Consider the following 22,973-nt stretch of genomic DNA (forward strand, 5'->3'; position numbering starts at 1 on the left):
TTGGTGAAGGGAGAGTGTTTACTTGGGCAAAGCTGGACGGCCAGCTAACATTTGAATGTCCTTAAATAAGCACTATAGGTTGGTCTTTTCTTGTATTTCGTCAAGTCATTCACAAAAGGTAAACATGGTAGGCTATAGGCTACTAAGATCTCACAGCTACACAACAGCTAAGCAGACAGTAGCACACATGTTAGACATGCAGTAAGTGTCCTTAATAGGCAATTGTTGCAGTCTAAAACAACATATTTTTCAATGTAAACAAGGATTAGATAATTATTATTGTATAGTACTTACACGTGCAAAGTTTCCAAAACAGAAACATATTAAAAAGTATCCAGTAACAAGTGTCCTCATCATTTAATTTACTGTGTTATGAGCGTGATTTAATAAATTATTGTGCCCAATACATTAGGTGTCACCAAAAAAAAATAAAAAAATATAATTCCACTTCAACTTAAAGACATCCATTCTAGACAGATACTAACAAATAGGTTAGTGTGTTTTATACCCACCTTTGTTCTTTTTTTGACTTATTTCAATAGGTGCGGTATAGCTCGGTTGGTAGAGTGGTTGGCCAGCAACTTGAGGGTTCCAGGTTCCATCCCCGCTTCTGCCATCCTAGTCACTGCCGTTGCGTACTTGATCAAGACACTTTACCCACCTGCTCCCAGTGCCACCCACACTGGTTTAAATCTAACTTAGATATTGGGTTTCACTATGTAAAAGCGCTTTGAGTCACTAGACAAAGGCGCTATATAATTATAATTCACTTCACTACTTGATCAAACCTGTTTTTAACACAATCTACAACATCCATCCATTTTTCCACCGCTTGTCCCTCTCGGGGTCAATCAACAACAAATTACATTTCTGCATGCTTCCTGTGATATCTTTTCAAATCAATATCGGTTTTGGCCAATATTCAAAGCTCTAATATCGAAAGGGAAAAGTTATAATCGGGGCACCCCTAAAGCTCACACAATCAAGGGCTGTCACTCGCGGACCGGTTCAGGAAGACCCGATCAGTCCACGGATGCGCGAAGCCTATGTCACTTCCACCAATTTAAGTTATGTTTGTGTCCGCCGTCACACTTTCCATTGTTTTTTGTAATGCTGATTTCAATAACAATGTCATAATTAAATATTACACACAAAACAACAGGACGTTATTTAAAAATGCAGTATTTATTTTGAAACCGTACAGCTCTGTACAGATTTATTTACATCAAATACATCAATTCACGACACTGACAATTTAAAAGTATAATTTTTGTTAGGCTGTTAATATAATTTTAAGTTGCGGTTAGTGCCTCCTTTACAAAAAAAAAAAATCAACATAAAAAAAACAAAATCGCAATGTGCCTCATACATTGCAATAATAGAAGAGTGAAAGTGGTTGAAACCTTGGCGCTAATTTGCCCTGACTTTGTCATTCTACACCTTGTTATTTTTTTTTTCTTGTTCTCTTATAATCCTAGGTAAGCTATTATATATACAACATTAATGAAACATTCAAATATCACAGAACGTGACGTCGCAGAAGCTTCGCCGTAAAATCTTGCAAGTCAAGGAAATGATGCAAGTTTCGCACATGTGTGGTCTTGTGTGCAAGTCTTTCAGTACTGGGAAGTGACAACAATGCCATGTCTGCAAGGCTAACTATTTGCCATCAATCATTGTTATTTACACCAGTTAAAGCATACCTGCACTTTTTTTAATTCACAATCCTTATGTAAGACAAGAAGACATATGTATTTTTGTTTTAAGTTAAAGTTCAAGTTAAAGTCCTGTACCAAAGATTGTCACACACACACACTAGGTGTGGTGAAATGTGTCTTCTGCATTTGACCCATCCCCTTGTTCACCCCATGGGAGGTGAGGGGAGCAGTAGGCAGCAGTGGTGCCGCGCCTGGGAATCATTTTTGGTGATTTAACCCCCAATTCCAACCCTTGATGCTGAGTGCCAATCAGGGAGGTAATGGGTCCCATTTTTATAGTCTTTGGTATGACTCGGGGGTTTGAACTCACAACCTACCAATATCAGGGCAGACACTCTTAACTACTAGGCCACTGAGCCATCCAAGTGGTAAAATACGGAAAATACGAGGTGGCTGACATTACAGATAATGGAAGTACTCTATTGTGCCCAAAAGGCTCTCTAAAAAACATTCTAAAAATGCTCAATTTACATGTTGTTACCTGATTTTTAAATATTAGCTACTTGTTATTATAAGCTATAACACAGACAAACTACTTTTTAGCTGTGATCGCAGGGAGATAATTAGCTTGTGCTGCAATATTGACATACTGAGCCAGTGAAATGCTGTATCGCTTCTGAATTGGTGAAAGTTAATTGTAGTTTGTAAATCATGCCTCTCACCTGAATCGTAAAAAGTTGTAGCCATAAGCCCAGAATTTCGTAAACTTTGACATCCATCTTAAAGGCGGAGATAGCGAGAAAGAATAGAAAAGACGTTTGTTTGCGATACTTTTTTTTTTTTTTAAACCTTTGTGTGGACTATGATTAATTCTTCATCCAAATGGGAAGATATGAATATCCTGTCAGTTGGCATCCCAGTGGTAGCAGACATTGTACAGTAAGTGTTAGTTTTATTATGTTGAAGTTTGTATTTCTTGTAAGGCGCAGAGGACTACTGTTACATGATTCTTAGGGCCTGATTTACTAAAGGTTTGTGTGTACTAAAACACGTGGAAAACTTGATAGCACACAGAGCTGATCTACTAAATGTGTGCAAAGTGGATTGCTTCTGTTAAATAAGCAGAATAGGGCGTTTACTCTATTTCTTGTCTCTGTCTTCATTAATATGCAAAATATATGCTTATCAGTTAAGTGGCCATAATCCTTAAAGGAGAAGATACAGATATAATTATTACCGTTTTATGAGCACTATTTAGCGTTTTACTGTCATTACTGCCACAAGTGGTGAAATAGTGTATTATTACTGTGTACCGCTGCGTCCCAGACAGACCAGAGCTAAAAAGCTGATATTTTTTGGCGGCCCTCTGGTGAGCGCTCGCGGCCCAACAGTGGGTTAGCCCAATGGTTAAGAAATTCTGGTTTAGACAGTAAAAAAACAGCGAGTCTGCTGGTTGCAGCAAAGAATTGGACTTGACTTTGCCTCAGTTGCTTCAAGACATGATTACTAATGTAAACCAAATCCACGTAATTGACAAAATTCTGAACGATCAGTTGTCAATAATTACGCCGAAAACTGTGCAGTTCCAACCTGAGCTGGCGGCTTTTTGGAGACTTACGTGCCTCCATTTCTTTTTCCCAGCAAGCCGGTGAAATGCTGCATCGCCTCTGAGTTGGTGAAAGTTAATTGTAGTTTGTAAATCATGCATCTCACCTGAATAGTAAAAGGTTGTAGCCATAAGCCGAGAATTTGGTAAACTTTGACATCCATCTTAAACGCGGAGATAGCGAGAAAGAATAGAAAAGACGTTTGTTTGCGGCACTTTTTTTTTTTAAACCTTTGTTAGGATTATGTTACGACTTGGAGATAATGAGAGGACCCAGATGCAGAGAGGAAGTTTCCAAAAATGACAGCTTTTATTTTGAAATAACTTTTACCTCTGGTGAAAAAAGTATCCCACAAAACAACGTACGGAAAATAATTCCGAGGATAAACACTTAACTCAAAAATCACTCCAAAAAAGGAGGAATACTACTTTTAAGAAAAAACTAACAAAAATAAAATCGCAAAAAGAATGAACCAAAAGCGCTCTAACAGGAGGAAAAAAAATAATGATCTATACAAATACACTATCTCTGAATAAACAAAAAATCACTCAATCAATGAGGAAATCAAACGAAATTTGGAACAACAAAAAACTCACCAATTAGGTCGACGAAGGAAAACTAAGGACGCTCAAAGGAGGAAAAAGTAAACTCAAAATTACAGCAAAAAAAAAAAAAAAAAAGGTATGATCAAAAAATAAGGAGAACCAGAAAAACAAGGCAAGGCAAGGAGGGAATCAAGGACATGGACTTGGACATGGACATGGACGCTGGAAAGCACGATAAATGAGACGATCTGGCAAAGGGCAAACGGAGAAGTGAGCTTAAATAGGACGTGGGAGTGTTGGGGAACAGGTGGAAACAATCAGGAATCAAGGATGACGTCAGACTGGTGACACAAGAGGAAGGACCCGTGATCAGAAACAAGAGGTTAGCTTTTCAAAATAAAACACATAGATCACAAGACAGAAAAACAAACAAGACTTCCCTCACCGCGGTGTGACAGATTATGTTTTATTCTTCATCTAAACGGGAAGATATGAATATCCCATCAGTTGGCATCCCAGTGATAGCAGACATTGTACAGTAGGTGTTAGTTTTATTATGTTTGACGATTGTATTTCTTGTAAGGCACCGAGGACTACTGTTACATGATTCTTAGGGCCTGATTTACTAAAGGTTTGTGTGTACTAAAACACGTGCAAACTTGATAGCACACGCAGAGCTGATCTACTAAATGTGTGCAAATTGGATTGCATCTGTTAAATGAGCAGAATGGGGTGTGCACTCTATTTCATGGCTCTGTCTTCATTAATATGCAAAATATATGTTGATCAGCTAAGTGGCCATAATTCTTAAAAGGGAACATTATCACAATTTCAAAAGGGTTAAAAACAATAAAAATCAGTTCCCAGTGGCTTGTTTTATTTTTCGAAGTTTTTTTCTAAATTTCACATCTCCCGGAATATCCCTAAAAAAAGCTTTAAAGTTCTTGATTTTCGCTATTTGCGATGCGACTGTTCATTTCCCTGTGACGTCATACAGTGCTGCCAATACAAACAACACGGCGGTTACCACAGCAAGATATAACGACATTAGCTCGGATTCAGACTCGGATTTCAGCGGCTTAAGCGATTCAACAGATTACGCATGTATTGAAACAGATGGTCGGAGTATGGAGGCAGATAGCGAAAACGAAATTGAAGAAGAAACTGAAGCTATTGAGCGAATAGCTATTGACGCTATTCGGCCATAGCATGTGTGTACCTAATGAAGTGGCCCATAGCATGGCTGCCTTATTAACGTCGCCGGTAAAATGTGCAGACCAAACAATCAGGACTTTCGCATCTTGTGACACTGGAGCAACTTAAATCCGTCGATTGGTAAGTGTTTGTTTCGCATTAAATGTGGGTATCTAGTTTCAAATGTACATGCAGCTAGCGTAAATAGCATGTTAGCATCGATTAGCGTAGCATGTTAGCATCGCTTAGCTGGCAGTTACGCTGCAACCAAATATGTCTGATTAGCACATAAGTCAACAACATCAACAAAACTCACCTTTGTGGTTTCGTTGACTTAATCGTTGCAAATGCATCTGCAGGTTATCCATACATCTCTGTGCCATGTCTGTCATCGCCGGTAAAATGTCTACTTTCGCATCTTCGGGCCAGTGGTGCAACTTAAATCCCTCCCTGTTAGTGTTGCTACACCCTCCGACAACACACCGACGAGGCATGATGTCTCCAAGGTTCCAAAAAATAGTCGAGAAAAACGGAAAATAACAGAGCTGAGACCCGGTGATTGTAATGTTTAGAAAATGAAAATGGAGGGTTTATTACCTCGGTGACGTCACGTTCTGATGTCATCGCTACAAGACCGATAAACAGAAAAGCGTTTAATTCGCCAAAATTCACCCATTTAGAGTTCGGAAATCGGTTAAAAAAATACATGGTCTTTTTTCTGCAACATCAAGGTATATATTGACGCTTGCATAGGTTTGGTGATAATGTTCCCCTTTAAAGGAGACGATACATATATAATTATTACCGTTTTACGAGCACTATTTAGCGTTTTACTGTCGTTACTCCCACAAGTGGTGAAATAGTGTATTACTACTGAGTACCGCTGCGTCCCAGACAGACCAGAGCTAAAAAGCTGATATTTTTTGGCGGCCCACTAGTGAGCGCTCGCGGCCCAACAGTGGTTAAGAAATACTGGTTTGGACAAAAAACTAAACAAAACAGTGAGTCTGCTGGTTGCAGCAAAGAATTGGACTTGATTGAGCCTCACTTGCTTCAAGACATGATTAGTATTGACAACCAAATCCACATAATTGACAAAATTCTGAACTACAATAATTACGCTGAAAACTGTGTGCAGTTCCAACCTGAACTGGTGGCTTTTTGGAGACTTACGTGCCTGCATTTCTTTTTCCCAGCGAGCAAGAGTCGGTCAGGTTGTCCCGCCGTGGAGGCATGAAGGTGAAACCGTCCGTGAAGGACAGCGTGGTGCTCATGCAGGACACCCTGGAAGGTCACGCCAGTCTGTGGGCAGGAGGACTCGGGGGCAGGGAAGGAGGAAGGCAGGTCACGCTGCAAAGACAAGCAGGAAGCAGTGCGACTCAGAACCCTTTCCCCAAGCAGCAAAGACACTTTACGGCGAGGATCGTGGTCATGGGGGGGGATAGTGTAGTGGGCCGCCTGGCTAAAGCCTACTACTGCTTAAGGTGAGGGATTCAACTCTTTAGTTCAGGTTTAGAACTCGTACAGAGAGCTGTAGTACCTACAAGTCATTTTTCGTTTATTCATCACATATTGGTGAGGGACCATGAAATAGCCTCACAACATTAGGTACACCAAAGAGTCACTTAATTGAATTTTCAAACACAGTGTTACTGTTCAAACTATGTCTAATGTTACGGTGACCAAAAATGTTAAATATACTTGTTTAATAGAACCTTTGGCTTGTTTTAAATGAATATTTAGGCCTGTTACACCAATGTATTTCAATGTTGGTCATTGTGGTGGTACATGGTAACAAATGTTTGAGAAACACTAAATGAGACAATTCAGATTTTACTAAAATAATGCTCAATTATGATATATTTTGCCCCTCCAATGTCAACACTTGGTGGATTTTAATTACAACTTATTGCAAGGAATTGTGCAGCTTCCCCCATTGTTGTGGCCAGCATGTAATGAGTAGGTAATGAGTTTGTAGAGTCATTAAAGCACTAACTATACAGTTGAATGACCTCTGCTCCTTTCGGGTTATAACCGAAAGAACAAAATCACAGGTAAAAACAGCCAAAATTAGTTTCCTCCATTGGGTGGCGGGGCGCTCCCTTAGAGATAGGGTGAGAAGTTCAGTCATTCGGGAGTAAAGTAAAGTAAAGCGGCTGCTCCTCCACATTGAGAGGTGACAGATCAGGTTAAAGTTAAAGTACCAATGATTGTCACTCACACACTAGGTGTGGTGAAATTTGTCCTCTGCATTTGACTCATCCCCCTGATTACCCCCTGGGAAGTGAGGGGAGCAGTGGGCAGCAGCGGTTCCGCGCCCGGGAATCATGTATGGTGATTTAACCCCTAATTCCAAACCTTGATGCTGAGTGCCAAGCAGGGAGGCAATGGGTCCCATTTTTTTATAGTCTTTGGTATGACTCGGCCGGGGTTTTGAACTCCCAACCTACCGATCTTAGGGCGGACACTCTAACCACTAGGTGTTTCGGGCATCTGGTCAGGGTGCCCCCCGAACGCCTCCCTAGGGAGGTGTTTAGAGCACGTCCGACCGGTAGGAGGCCACAGGGAAGACCCAGGACACGTTGGGAGGATCATGTCTCCCAGCTGGCCTGGGAACACCTCGGGATCCACCCGGGAAGAGCTGGACGAAGTGGCTGGGGAGAGGTAAGTCTGGGCTTCCCTGCTTAAGCTGCTGCCTCCGCGACCCAACCTTGAATAAGTGTAAAAAGATGGATGGATGAATGGACCTCTGCTCTAAGGAGAAGAGGGATATTATCACCATTTTATAGAAGGATTTTTGTTTGGGCTGTGAATCTCTGGGCACCGCACAATTCAATTTGATTCTTGGGGGTAACGATTCAGTTTTTGATTGATTGATTGATACTTTTATTAGTAGAATGCACACTACAGTACATATTCCGTACAATTGACCACTAAATGGTAACACCCGAATAAGTTTTTCAACTTGTTTAAGTCGGGGTCCACGTTAATCAATTCATGGTACAAATATATACTATCAACATAATACATTCATCACACAAGTTAATCATCATAGTATGTACATTGAATTATTTACATTATTTACAATTCAGAATCGATTCTCATCTCAAAACAAATCTTGATTCAAAAGCTACACTTTTTTAAATAACTTTGGATGCCAGTTCTATGATTAACTACATTCCTCCATAAAATATATAAACAGCTATGATCAATTTCTATATTACTTAAAATAAAAACAAGGCAACAAGCAAAATATCCAACACCTCTCTTTTCTAAAGTAAATGTTTACAGCAAATATGGACATCTACATCAACAATATGATTTGCTTGAGTGGCTGGACAGGAAAGATTGAGAAAAGAAAAAGGTTTTTTTAAACAATTAAGAATCGTCACAAGTTAGAATCACGATTAATCTGAAAATATAATTAACTGCTTTTGACACCCCTACTATTTGTGCTTCTTATTTATCTTGGCTGTCATTGCAGGAAAAGGGAAGCACGGAGACTTTTTCTTACCACAAAGGTCAACCTGCAGTTTTATTACATTCCCGTTGATGCAGTGTCAACTGTCACCTCCTCTGGCAAGGTGCAATAAGTTCTACCCCCACCACCGCATGTGTTTGTATAAATGCACACAAGCCTTCTAGTAAACATACATGATGGATGTACCATAAGAGAAGTTCAGCATGTAAAAAAAATGTGCGTGTTTGGACATTTGGGTTTACTGCGCAGACTTGATCTTACCTGCTGTTGTCATTTCTCCCATAGGAGAACCATCTGTCCAAGCAGAGTTCCTGCACACTCGGATCCTACCTGAGCAGAGTTGACTCGTGGTACAACTGCAACATCTTCGGTTTGGGGTGCATGATCCCCAAACTGGCTAAAATGGTAAAATAAACCCATTTAAACAAATCTACAAAGTAAACACAACCAGACAAGCCTGTTGCATTTTGCACGGCCTGAGTCCTAACCATCACATGGGTGCATCTCACGTAATTCTAATCAATCCACAGCTTTGTCAAAAACTAGGCTTTTACAAAGATAAATAATGCTCAGTTTTAATTGACTCTGCATTGTTCTGCAGCAACAAACAACGCCAGCAAAGCCCAAAGAGCCATTTGTGTCTGACGTCATTTCTTACTATTTACGTATGGGCCAGCAGCCGGTCTACTTCAACATCTACTGCGCAAAGGTAAGAAATCACGTCCTATTTGTCTACACAAATTAATTATGCGTGATGTCCATTTTAACAGGGAAACCACATAAAGAATAAATACTCATCCTGTGTTTACATATTTTGCAAATGTTGATTGTTGTTGCCTAGAATACCGGATTTTGCCGCAGCTTTCTCAAAAAGTTGCATTAAAAGTTATGATTTATTATTTTTTCAGAATTATTGTGTCAGTTTGTGATTTTATGAATACCGTATTTCCTTGATTAACCGCCGGGGTGCTAATTAATTTAAAACCTCTTCTCACTCCTGCGCTTATTCAAAGCATGCAGTAAAAAATTGATAATAAAAAATTGTTCTGCGTCCACGGCCCGGTGGTTGGGGACCACTTTACACCCTGCTGTCTGCGTGCGTGCCTGCTGGATGCAGGCATTTCGCTGGTTCTTATACGAGATTGCAATGCATATTTGGTCAACAGCCATACCTTTTACATTGATGGTTGTGATATAAACAACTTTAAAACTCTTAGTAATATGCGCCACACTCTGTGAACCCATACCAAACACATTTCTGGAGAGCATTGACTCTGTGGCACATTATAAACGCAGCATAGGGATTACCCATAATGCCATGCATCCGTGACTCTTGGATATATTATACAAGCGCCCCCAACCCCGCCCACCTCAACCAACTCACAGAGAGTTTGCATTGCGACATCCAGTGGAGACATTTGGAACAGCAGTTTATTTCATTCAAACATGTCAGGTTCATTTTTATACTTAGCAAACTCATCCTGCGGGCCGGATAAAACCTGTTCGTGGGCCTGATCCGGCCCTCGTGCCGTACGTTTGACACCCCTGATTTAGATGGTAATATCTGCTGTTCATACTTACTTTACAAAAGTGAAGTGTGGGATACTTCTCTTGTTGCATTCTTCGTGTTACGCTTTATTAAATGTTGGGATATTTTTAAGTGTTTGAAGCAACCGGGGATAGACAAAAGAAAAAAAGTAAACAGAGTGACTAATTTTGAGGACATGAGGGGAACACAACAGAGAGGGACAAAAAAAACTACATTAGCAGATACAATACATACAAATATGATACCAGTATGTATCAAAATCAAGTAATAACAAGGTATTAACAATTAAAAAATGTTTACACTACAATTGAACCAATACTTATCATACTTATAATATTGATAATGATGTCTATGTAATAAGTGTTGTTGGTACCCCAACTGCCCCCCCCCCCCCCCCCCCCCCCCCCCCACAACACACACACACACCTCCAAATCTACCAAAGTGTGCTTTATTTGCATATTAAACCTAAGTGCACATTTTGCAGTTTGGCATCAATGTGCCAGGGCCTCAAAGATATCAAGGCAAAGTTTTTTTCCAAGAAATTGTAAACTGATCAATTTGTCCGCTTTTTTTCAGCCTCAACAGGGTACACTTGTATTCCTGTGAGGAAACAACAAAAAATGGTATCTTTGCCTTTTTATTTAAAAAAAAGGTAATTTAACAATTTCACGGTTGAATATAATTTATGCTGAAGACTAAAAAATGCAAATACTTTAGTCTTAGGTTACATTAACATTTAAATGATACTTTCTGTACCAACTGAACACAGGCTTATTTAAACTACATCCATTCATTTTGTAGTCATCTCCCTTGAAAAAATGTTACGCATGCAAAGTTTGCAAAACAAACACCAGCCAAGACTCCCTTATTACTGGGTTGGACGTGACGCTTGGGCGCTAAGTGCTCAAACTCAAAAACATGCCGGGCAAACAATGGTCAAACAAGCAAGAAGTCATTTAAAAGCGGAGTCAAACAAATTCGATTTACGAATATAGTTTATCAATGAGGGAGACACGTTTTTAGGATAAACAAAAAAATCAGAGAAAGGTTTGAGTTTGAGTTTATTTCGAACATGCAAGCATACAACATGATACATCACAATTTCTCTTTTCAACATGTTCAAAAAGGACCTACCCCTTTTCTTTTACATAACAGTTGCTAAAACTTTTGTTCACTTCCTGTTCTCAATTTATTCACAATATATTCCATAAGTAATCACAATAAAAATTTAAGCTGCAAGCAGCGTTGGTCGTGCCCACCTTTGGCTGCTGCCCCCGCGACCCAAGCCCTGGTCTAAGTCCGACCTACATAGAGGTTTTTGTTTCATGTCTCTACGACATTCCTAACAGAATTTACAAGCAGTTTTGTCTGGGTTTTTTCCTAGGGGGCGCTAGAGCGCAATTTTGATTTTTGGGGTTTGGTTTTTTATTAGATGGCATTTTTCGCCAGTCCTGATGTGTGTGTAAAATTTGGTGAGTTTTGAAGCATGTTAAGGGGGTCAAATTACAGATCGGCGTTTCTGGATGTTGTTGATAAATGGCTTTCGCTTTGCATAGTAGAGCTTTAAGTTTTAAGGGGGTCAAATTACAGCTCGAAGAGGCAAAAATGAAATTTTTTGCGGAAAATTTGCGCAGGGGTTCTTTGAAGGCGCGTAAAATCAAAACCGGACCAGTAATTAAAACTCTATGAATAACTTTTAATCAGAAGGGTTCAATCCCTCTCCTGTCCGAGTTAGAAGCCGACACGACAAACGCGCTCAGAGGAGATAATGTTTGAAAAAAGGTGACGGGTTTTTACAAAAATTTTGTTTTGAAAGGGTAATTGCCAACTTCCTGTAGATTTTTGCTGAAGGATGTCAATCATTAAAATGTAGGTGTAAGTGAGACCTACATAGAAGTTTTTGTTTCATGTCTCTCCGACATTCCTACCGGAAGTTACAAGGAGTTTTGTCTGTGTTTTTTTCCTAGGACCAGTTTTTTCTGTGTTTTATTCCAAAATTGCGCTAGAGCGCAACTTTGAGTTTTTTTTTTATTTTTTTTATTAGATCGCAATTTTTGACAGTACTGATGTGTGTGTCCAGTTTGGTGAGTTTTGAAGCATTTTAAGGGGGTCAAATTACAGCTCAAACAGGCAAAAATAAAAAATTTTAGGAAAATTTAGATATGAAAGGGTTTTTCCCAACTTTCTGTTGATTTTTGCCCTAGAAGATAAAATTATGAAATGTAGGTCTAAGTCAGTCCTACATAGAGGTTTTTGTTTCATGTCTCTACGACATTGCTAACGGAAGTTACAAGCTGTCTGTTTTTTTTTTTTTCCTAGGGGGCTCTAGAGTGCAATTTAGATTTTTGGGGTTTGGTTGCTTAATAAGTTGGGAAGGTTTGCCATACCGATGTGTGTGTGAAATTTGGTGAGTTTTGAAGCATGTTAAGGGGGTCAAATTATGGCGCGAAGGTGCGGAATACGAAATACAATGGGGTCCTCTGTCCCTATTGTACCAATAGGGACATTGCGGTCCCTAATAAATATATAACTAAAAATTGGTGAAGTAAGTCATATTTGATATGAGGAGATAAGTAAGATTATTTTGAGAATGAAAGAATAGATGAATGAAATAAATTCAGAATGTTTATCATCGTTCTTCTTCTTTGTACTTTGTAAACTCTAAGTTTGAAGAGTTTCTTGAAGTGGACCATACTAGTGCATTTTTTGATTGCTTTGCTTAATCCATTCCATTATTTAATTCCGCATACAGATATACTGAAGGTCTTAAGTGTTGTACGTGCATACATATGTTTTGAATTACATTTTTCTCTAAGATTATATTTCTCCTTAGGTTGGTGTCTTATTAAGCCGAGTCGACAGCGTATCGAGTTTTGTCATTGTCTATGTGAACTTAAAACAGACTGTAAAAGTCTGTTTATCATTTATTAACCTTCCTTTTTTAATTATTCACTTACATATGAGCAGTTTTCTTTTGGAAACTTCCACATGGAATGAATTAGTATGTTGTTGTTAGCATCCCAAGATTAATACATCTCTCGCATGCTGCATATTCATAGCAAAAACATACTCTATCTGGATATTGCTAATTTTTGCTAGAAATTAAACATAGCCGGAGTACAGGGAAGTGACTTGAAAAAACATTGTTGGACAACAGGGAAGCAACTCAATCTAACTAAACACTGTCGGACAACAGGGAAGTCATTTAATTTAACTAAACATTGAGACAAAATATTAACTTCCCACTTCAACTACTGCAGATGCCAACTTATAGGTGGCAGCCAAATATTTGGCTTGCAACGGGAGATACATTGGAAAAAAAATGACTTATACTGTAGTTATATGTCATATAAAACAATTTTGCCTGACAACACATGAACTAACAACAATGACATAGCGTTGACAGTACTCGTTAACATCCATAAAATATGTTACTTAACAATGTGCGAATAAATCCAACGTTGTATTTCATAATGGATAGAATGGGATAGGATAGACTTTTATTCATCCCACAATGGGGAAATTATTTGTTTGCGGTGCAGATTAAAAAAGTCCACAAAAAACTGTTAAAAGTAGCGCAAAAGTCGCAAAATTGCCACGCCTCGTTGCGCAGTCCCAAAGCGATTTAAAAGGGACCGATTGTGCAAAACCAACTTTTCTTACCTACTGGTATCTGTTGTTTTGTATTTGGGATCTGCATAAGTCCAGAACATTTTAAATCAAACCATGGAGGCATGGCAGAGATATATATATAAAACCATCTTGCCTTCCTTCTTTCTTACCCCTAAAGAGCCGTTTGGGATGTTTTCCTAAATGTGACGTCAGCAGATATTTCTGTACATGGTAGAGATTTACCCAAAGTGCTCGGCGCAAGTCTGCCATGGTACTTCAGTCAATAAATTCCTTATTTTTTCTATCCTCTTATTGTGGTGAATGAATAGATTAAAGTGGACTTAAACAAGTTGAAAAACTTATTCTGGTGTTACCATTTAGTGGTCAATTGTATAGAATATGTACTGTACTGCGAAATCTACTGATAAAAGTTTCAATCAATCCATCAATCAATCAATCAGAGTGGCTCGTACATGCACATGCATCCTGCGCCGTTGCCATTTCAAATACAACGCAGTGTACAGTTCTAACTTAATCTGTCAGTAGACTACAAATGGAAGTGCTAAAAACTACAACAAAGATCGCAGGGAAAAGACCAAGCGGAAGTGGAGGCACGTAAATAAGACCACCCACAAAACAGCGCATCCTGAAGAGACGGTCAGAAAGAGGCTCTAAAACAGGGGTGCCCATTACGTCGATCGCGATCGACTGGTCGATCTCGGAGGGTGTGTCAGTCGATCTCAAGCCAGGCATTAAAAAATATACATAAAAATGAGCAATCATCAATCATACCAAGACTTCACTTTCGTCAGTTGTTGGACATTTTCGGCACCCGAGGATCTTGTGAGATGACGCTGGCTGCTGCAAGCTCATATTTAAGAAAAAAATCACTAACAGGGCGGACGCAGAGAAACACATTTTATTTCTAGAGACTCCGTACCTACTGTCAAAACTCTAAAGACCGACTGCACAGTTCCTGTCTTCACCATAAAAGACCTGTTTCATCCTGCCTGTGCTAACAAAATAAGAGTCTCAGAAAGCTAGCGTGCACAAGCTAGCAAGCTACGGAGTTTGATGCCAATGTATTTCTCCCCCGCCCTCAGCGACCGCTTTCTCACTTGCTTGCCCACCCGCACTCTCACTGACGTCACTCACCTGCTGCCAGACATTAAAGGGCCACACACATATGCTACTCTCATAACAAAGTGTTTAAAAACGAGTATGCAAGTTGGACAAATGTGGTATTGGACAGAAAGGAGGACTTTTTTTTTCCTCCATTTGAAAATGCGGACGTTATCAGCACCACTGTCTAATTCCAATCAATGCAAGTCATCAGAATCAAATACACCAACTTATATTCTTGTCTTCATGAAAGAAAGGAATCCATGTGTGTTAAACATGCTTGTATTATCATTAAACACCATTAATTTGTTAACAAAAATGTCTCTTTCATAAATAAATAAATATAAATTATAAATAGGAATGAGGTAGATCTCCTCGACTTGGTCAATTGAAAAGTAGCTCGCCTGCTGAAAAAGTGTGAGCGCCCCTGCTCTAAAACATAGTCAATGCAAAATCTTGACCTAAGAACCACTACTCGGTGACCTAGTTGTTAGTGTTAGTTTCCGCCCTTAGATCGGTAGGTTGCAAGTTCAAACCCCAGTCGAGTCATACCAAAGACTATAAAAATGGGACCCATTTGCTCCCTGCTTGGCACTCAACATCAAAGGTTGGAATTGGGGGTTAAATCACCAAAAATGATTTCCGGGCGCGGCACCGCTGCTGCCCACTGCTCCCCTCACTTCCCAGGGGGTGAACAAGGGGATGGGTCAAATGCAGAGGACAAATTTCACCACACCTCGTGTGTGTGTGACTACCAGTGGTACTTTAACTTAACTTGACTCTAACTATTATATGTTACGTAGACCAGTGGTCCCCAACCACCGGGCCGCAGAATTTTTTTAAATTCATTTTTATTAAAAAAAAAAAAAAAAAAAAAGTTTTTATTTTTTATTTTTTATTAAATCAACATAAAAAACACAATATACACTTACAATTAGTGCACCAACCACAAAAACCTCCAATTTTCATGACAAAAACGTCCCTTTTTTATGACAAAGAAAAAAAAAAATATATGGATTCTCCGCCGCCCCCCCCTCCCTCTCGTTTGGTTCAGGTGTGCTGATTTGCAATTGTCTGCAGCTTTGTCGCTGCGTGGGTGTGCTATGCCCAGCGCCAGCAGGGGCGTGTCTGGTTGCGCAGCCAGAGGACGAACTTGGAAACTCAGCTGCTGTAGAAAAGCGGGTTAGAGTCTGCGCCGTGACACAGTCATGATAATAAAACCTTCAAAAGGATTCATGATGAAAATATTACATTTATCTGTTATTAATTGCAATTAATTTTGAATTAACTATGAACAGACTGTGATTGATCGCGATAGAATATTGTAATCGTTTGACAGGCCTAGCTCCAACACATTGCTTTTAGTTTACCCCCACTTTCTTTGAAAAACATTGGGGTAGCGTTGAGGTGGATGCAGTATACTGTAGAGCTGTGATTTGTGTGGGTTGATGAGAGACAATGAAAGATCAACATCACATCATCAATACCTCTGCAAATGTTAACAAGGAAGTGAGGACGTGGGTGCAAGGACAAATGACAGTTGCACATAGACAAATTCCCTTAGCGTAAACAACGACAGTTCCCTGAAATGTGCTGAAATTTAAGAAGTTGCGAGTACGCCCAAAATTTAGAGGGAATGATTGAATTTACATGGATTGATATGATCGCAAAATCCTGGAGGGTTTAATTACTGACTTACTTGTGGGATACTTGCATACAACCAATATATCAATATTTTTTCGTCTAATGTGTGCAAATTTTCCTTTTGGTGACAGTACTAGATATACAAACCTCGTTTCCATATGAGTTGTGAAATTGTGTTATATGTAAATATAAACAGAATACAATGATTTGCAAATCCTTTTCAACCCATATTCAATTGAATGCACTACAAAGATAAGATATTTGATGTTCAAACTCATAAACTTAATTATTTTTTGCAAATAATAATCCATCCAGCTTATTCTCTTTTTGGGGTCGCGGAGGGCGCTGGCGCCTATCTCAGCTGCAATCGGGCGGAAGGCGGCGTACACCCTGGACAAGTCGCCACCTCATCGCAGGACCAACACAGATAGAAAGACAACATTCACGCTCACATTCACACACTAGGGCCAATTTTTAGTGTTGCCAATCAACCTATCCCCAGGTGCATGTCTTTGGAAGTGGGAGGAAGCCGGAGTACCCGGAGGGAACCCACGCATTCACGGGGAGAACATGCAAACTCCACACAGAAAGATCCCGAGCCCGGGATTGAACCCAGGACTGCAGGACCTGTGAGGCAGACGCACTAACCCTTCTGCCACTGTGAAGCCCGCAAATAATAATGAACTTAAAATTTCATGGCTGCAACACGTGCCAAAGTAGTTGGGAATGGGCATGTTCACCACTGTTACATCATATTTTCTTTTAACAACACTCAATAAACGTTTGGGAACTGAGGAAACTAATTGTTGAAGCTTTGAAAGTGGAATTCTTTACCATTCTTGCTTGATGTACAGCTTAAGTTGTTCAAAAGTTAGAGGTTTTGTTGTGGTATTTCACGCTTCATAATGAGCCACACATTTTTGATGGGAGACATGAATGGACTGCAGGTGGGCCAGGAAAGTACCCGCACTCTTTTACTACGAAGCCACGCTGTTGTAACACGTGGCGTGGCATTGTTTTGCTGAAATAAGACATTGCTTGAATGACAACATATGTTGCTCCAAAACCTGTATGGACCATTCAGCATTAATAGTGCCTTCACAGATGTGTAAGTTACCCATGCCTTGGGCACTAATACACCCCCATACTATCACAGATGCTGGCTTTTGAACTTTGCGCCTATAACAATCCGGATGGTTATTTTCGTCTTTGTTCCGGAGGACACCACATCCACAGTTTCCAAATACAATTTGAAATGTGGACTCGTCAGACCACAGAACACTTTTCCACTTTGCATCAGTCCATCTTAGATGAGTTCAGGCCCAGCGAAGCCGGCGGCGTTCCGGGGTGTTGTTAATAAATGGCTTTCGCTTTGCATAGTAGAGTTTTAACTTGCACTTACAAATGTAGCGACCAACTGTAGTTACTGACAGTGGTTTTACGAAGTGTTCCTGAGCCCAAGTGGTGATATCATTTACACACTGATGTCCGTTTTTTATGCAGTACTGCCTGAGGGATCAAAGGTCTGTAATATCATGCTTACGTGCAGTGATTTCTCTAGATTCTCTGAACCTTTTGATGATTTTACGGACCGTAGATGGTAAAATCCCTGAATTCCTTGCAATAGCTTGTTGAGAAATGTTGTTCTAAAACTGTTCGACAATTTGCTTACAAATTGGTGACCCTCGCCCCATCCTTGTTTGTGACTTACTTAACATTTCATGGAAGCTGCTTTTATACCCAATCATGGCACCCACCTGTTCCCATTTAGCCTGCACACTTGTGGGATGTTCCAAATAAGTGTTTGATGAGCATTCCTCAACTTAATCAGTATTTATTACCACCTTTCCCAACTTCTTTGTCACGTGTTGCTGGCTTCAAATTCTAAGGTTAATGATTATTTGCAAAAAAAAATGTTTATCAGTTTTAACATCAAATATGTTGTCTTCGTAGCATATTCAACTGAATATGGGTTGCAAATGATTTGCAAATCATTGTATTCTGCTTTGGACTTCACGGTGGCAGAGGGGTTAGTGCGTCTGCCTCACAATACGAAGGTCCTGCAGTCCTGGGTTCAAATCCAGGCTCGGGATCTTTCTGTGTGGAGTTTGCATGTTCTCCCCGTGAATGCATGGGTTCCCTCCGGGTACTCCGGCTTCCTCCCACTTCCAAAGACATGCACCTGGGGATAGGTTGATTGGCAACACTAAATTGGCCCTAGTGTGTGAATGTGAGTGTGAATGTTGTCTGTCTATCTGTGTTAGCCCTGCGATGAGGTGGCGACTTGTCCAGGGTGTACCCCGCCTTCCGCCCGATTGTAGCTGAGATAGGCGCCAGCGCCCCCCGCGACCCCAAAAGGGAATAAGCGGTAGAAAATGGATGGGTGGATGTATTCTGCTTTTATTTACATCCAACACAATTTCCCAACTCATATAGAAACGAGGTTTGTAGCTTGCGTGGTATGTTTTTTGTAACATTTTGAGAAGCGATGCATTCTTTGCACCTTGCTAAAAGGCACTTGAGTAATACTTGAAAAACTTACTGACCGCTTTCGAGTAACCAGGCCTAAGTTTTCATATTTTTATGGTTTTCTTTCTATATTGCTTCCTATTAGATCACCTTTACAACCATGACAAAAGAACCGGTGGAAGATGTCTTCCTCACCCATTTGGATGTGGATGTTCCTGAACTCCGACCCTCCATGGCTCCGATGAGAGGTGATTTGGCTGCAAACAGTACATTAAATGTACCTTTTTACTGTGTACTGAACACCACATGCATGGACATATAGTATATAACCGCATACCTTTTCCTCAAACAGAGAAGCAGAAGAAGAGCATAGCAGATGTATGCGGGGCCCTTGTCTGCATCAATTACAAAAAAGTGAGATGTTTTTTGTTTTTGTTTTTTTTAGATTAATGCCGTTCCTCCATACTGTAGCTCATTATTATGCGTATGTGTGTGCAGGTGATACTCAGTGGTCGTGACGTCGACAGAGGGATGCCAGTGAGGACAACTGGTGTTCACATCAGTGCTATGCCTTCCAATGCAACAGAAGGTTTATTACCATCCATAGTAAAGCATTAGTGTAATATTTGATGTCAAGTATTAATTTTTTTTGTTTGTCTTTTAGATCTGAACTGTTTGTCACTTACCTGGAAGGAGGCGTCCGCAAAAGCTAAAAACAACAACACGGTATGTCCTCGTCAGTGAAATTGTCCTCATAAGGTACACAGTAATTGACGGCTGTTAACAGACGAACTCTTGATTTCTAACCTTCAGGAGTCCAAAATTCGGAGTAACAACATCAGGATTTGTTCGCTCGAGAGTCGATCATGGCTCCGAGTTACCATAGACAGAGATTCACAAAGGACCTACAACAATGTGCAAAGGTATGACTGAATTTTGTTGGACCCTTGGGAAAGGGCACACTTACTGTATGATGTAAACACAGCATAAACCTTCACCAAGGATTGTATAAGCTTTTCATGACATTTTGTTTCATAATACTGCAGCACATTGAAAGTGTATTTGAAACAATATGGTGTGCAAGTAGGCAGGAATAGAACCAGCACTGACTACACAAAAGACAGCTTTTGTGTAGTCAGTTAATTAGTTCTGGAACAGTGTTTGTAAATACAACAGTTTGTATATTGAAACTCATCATCGGCGGTCACTCGAAGCGAGTATGACGATCCTCCTGGTAGGGGGGTATCCCTTTATGGAAGATGCCTGTGCGTGACTTCTTTTAAAGGCCTACTGAAATTAGATTTTCTTATTCAAACGGGGATAGCAGGTCCATTCTATGTGTCATACTTGACCATTTTGCGATATTGCCATATTTTTGCTGAAAGGATTTAGTAGAGAACATCGACGATAAAGTTTGCAACTTTTGGTCGCTAATAAAAAAGCCTTGCCTTTACCGGAAGTAGCAGACGATGTGCGTGTGACATCACTGGTTGTAGAGCTCCTCACATCCTCACATTGTTTACAATCATAGCCACGAGCAGCTAGAGCGATTCGGACCGAGAAAGCGACAATTTCCCCATTAATTTGAACGAGGATGAAAGATGTGTGGATGAGGATATTGAGAAAAAAAAAGGCGAGGGCAGTGAGAGCGATTCAGATGTTATTAGACACATTTACTAGGATAATTCAGGAAAATCCTGTATCTGCCTATTGTGTTGCTAGTGTTTTAGTGAGATTATATAGTACCTGAAAGTCGGAGGGGTGTGGCCACGGGTGTGGTGACCGCCAGTGTCTCCGGTGGGAGGAGGTAATAGTCCGCAGCTGCAGGAGGACGTGAGCTCCGCTCATAACTACGGTAAGAGCCGACTTATTACCACCATTTTCTCACCGAAACCTGCCGGTTGACATGTGGTCGGGATCCATGTTCGCTTGACCGCTCTGATCCATAGTAAAGCTTCACCTTCGGGAATTTTAAACAAGGAAACACCGGCTGTGTTTGTGTGGCTTAAGGCTAAAAGCTTCCCACCTCCATCTTTCTACTTTGACTTCTCCAATATTATTTGAACAAATTGCAAAAGATTCAGCAACACAGATGTCCAGAATACTGTGTAATTATGCGACTTAAGCAGACTACTTATAGCTTGGATCGGGCTGGAAAATAATTTCCGCTACAACCCGAGACGTCAAACGCACGCGTCATCATACCGCAACGTTTTGAACAGGACACTTTGCGGGAAATTTAAAATTGCCATTTAGTAAACTAAAAAGGCCGTATTGGCATGTGTTGTAATGTTAATATTTCATCATTGATATATAAACTATCAGACTGCGTGGTCGGTAGTAGTAGGTTTCAGTAGGCCTTTAACGTGGGGAGACTGGTGCACAGACAGGCACCAGACGATCCTTGACAGATCCGGGTCAGGGTCCAGTGGCTTGGAGTCCAAGACGACTGGGGACTCTTTTCCGCTACAGCCTTCATCCACCATCCCAGCCGTTGTGACGCTCCATAGGGTTATCAATCATCCTCCGCCTGTTCCACCGTTGAGGTCTTGGGTTGTATTCCCCCATAACTGGGCCCCCATGGATGTGGGGGTGCCTTTTTCCACCATCGCAGCCGTTGTGGTAGTTCTTAAATCTACCGTCTTCCGCCTGCTCCGCCGTTGAGGTCTTCACCGTATCCCTGGTTAGGGGGGTGTCAGGTAGTAGGCCTTTGCCAAGGGCCACCTGGGGTAACTGTAGTAAAGGGGTTAACCTCCTAGTGCCCCAAGACCCCATAGAGGAGCCTCCACTGATGGATGCACTTTAACATCATGCCCAAGACACATATTGAAACTATCCATCTGTCCATCCAATTTCTACCACTTGTAGGCGGGGTACCACCTGCACCAGTCGCTACCTCATCGCAGGGCCAAATAATTTATCTATAAAAAAAATGTGATTCTGTATACTTGGTCAGATTCCATATTTTAGGAAATATTTATGCACTTTGAACACAATATCAAGCACAATACCAAGAGAAAACAAACATTACAAGGAGGTGATGGAGCAACTTTGTATTTAATCACCAAGTCCAAACTATAACAACAACTTGTTCATTTTAAGGTCATCCTGTCACGAGCCCTGTGGTGCACTCATAGTTTGAAATCCTTTTTAACTTTAACAGCCAGGTCGCTATAATGATAAAGAATAACAAATAAAATCCACTTTATCTTGTCAGTTAGGGCTGGACAATTATGGCAAAAATAATAATTATGATTATTTTTTATTCATATTGTAATTATGATTAATAACACAATCATTCATTAATTTGAAAACATGGGTATTTATTGTACAACCAAAACTCAACTTTATATATAGTTAAAAAAACAGATATCAATGAGCCACAAAAAGTAAAATTGTAATAGTAGTACATTTTATTATTTCCATTTTTTGACATTTTACATTTACTATGCGACCATAGAGTGTGTGTTTTTTTGTCAAATAAAATTTGATAAAATCATTGTTAATTTAATGCAAAAATTCTCACATTAAGACAATTTTGACCAGTATTATAGGTCAAAACATAATATTTGTGTAAATGTATTCATAAGTGTTTTAAGTGCATTATGCGTGTGTAAGCTACGTTTTTGAAACCTTTATTTTGTTTGCACAGTCAGACCGGGCTATTATTGTGAAGGGCGGATGTGTGCTCTGCTGTTGTTCTGAGTTTGAGAGCGCCTCTCAAGTTGTGATTACTTTCCTGGTAGTACATTGATGTTACATCGATGATGTCGTTCACAACAACACAAGCAGATGAGATGTGTTTTGAGTGTATAGATTTTTCTTGCTAGCTTTGGCTTCGTATTTAGTCGCTATTTCAAGGGGAAGTCTCGATTTTACTTAAGGCGGTTGAGTGAGTCGGGAATAAATCAGCACGACCAGACATGTTATTTTCCCAAACAAATGTTCCTTCTCTTCACAATGACAGCATTTTACTTACATGTATGCCAATTTTCCCAGATATTCTACGTTTAACAGCGATTCCGTTTTATTGGACAACTATGTGACTGCGTCCGGGGTTACATTAACGCGGAAAATGTATTACCTTTTTT

General features: G+C 40.1%; 1 protein-coding gene across 3 annotated transcripts in view; it reads left to right on the forward strand.

Annotated features, from left to right (window-relative positions):
• LOC133559409 (phosphoinositide 3-kinase regulatory subunit 6) overlaps nt 1-22,973 on the forward strand; it is a 76,565-nt gene that overhangs the window by 48,645 nt on the left and 4,947 nt on the right. For all 3 annotated transcript variants that reach the window (XM_061911148.1, XM_061911155.1, XM_061911162.1), the window contains 9 exons: nt 6,201-6,488; nt 8,489-8,588; nt 8,771-8,890; nt 9,087-9,194; nt 19,028-19,130; nt 19,235-19,296; nt 19,381-19,471; nt 19,547-19,608; nt 19,696-19,805. In XM_061911148.1, coding sequence (XP_061767132.1) covers nt 6,201-6,488; nt 8,489-8,588; nt 8,771-8,890; nt 9,087-9,194; nt 19,028-19,130; nt 19,235-19,296; nt 19,381-19,471; nt 19,547-19,608; nt 19,696-19,805 — 1,044 coding nt within the window. The remainder of the gene's footprint in view (nt 1-6,200; nt 6,489-8,488; nt 8,589-8,770; nt 8,891-9,086; nt 9,195-19,027; nt 19,131-19,234; nt 19,297-19,380; nt 19,472-19,546; nt 19,609-19,695; nt 19,806-22,973) is intronic.

Source organism: Nerophis ophidion, linkage group LG01 (assembly GCF_033978795.1).
Source record: "Nerophis ophidion isolate RoL-2023_Sa linkage group LG01, RoL_Noph_v1.0, whole genome shotgun sequence".
Taxonomy (NCBI): domain Eukaryota; kingdom Metazoa; phylum Chordata; class Actinopteri; order Syngnathiformes; family Syngnathidae; genus Nerophis; species Nerophis ophidion.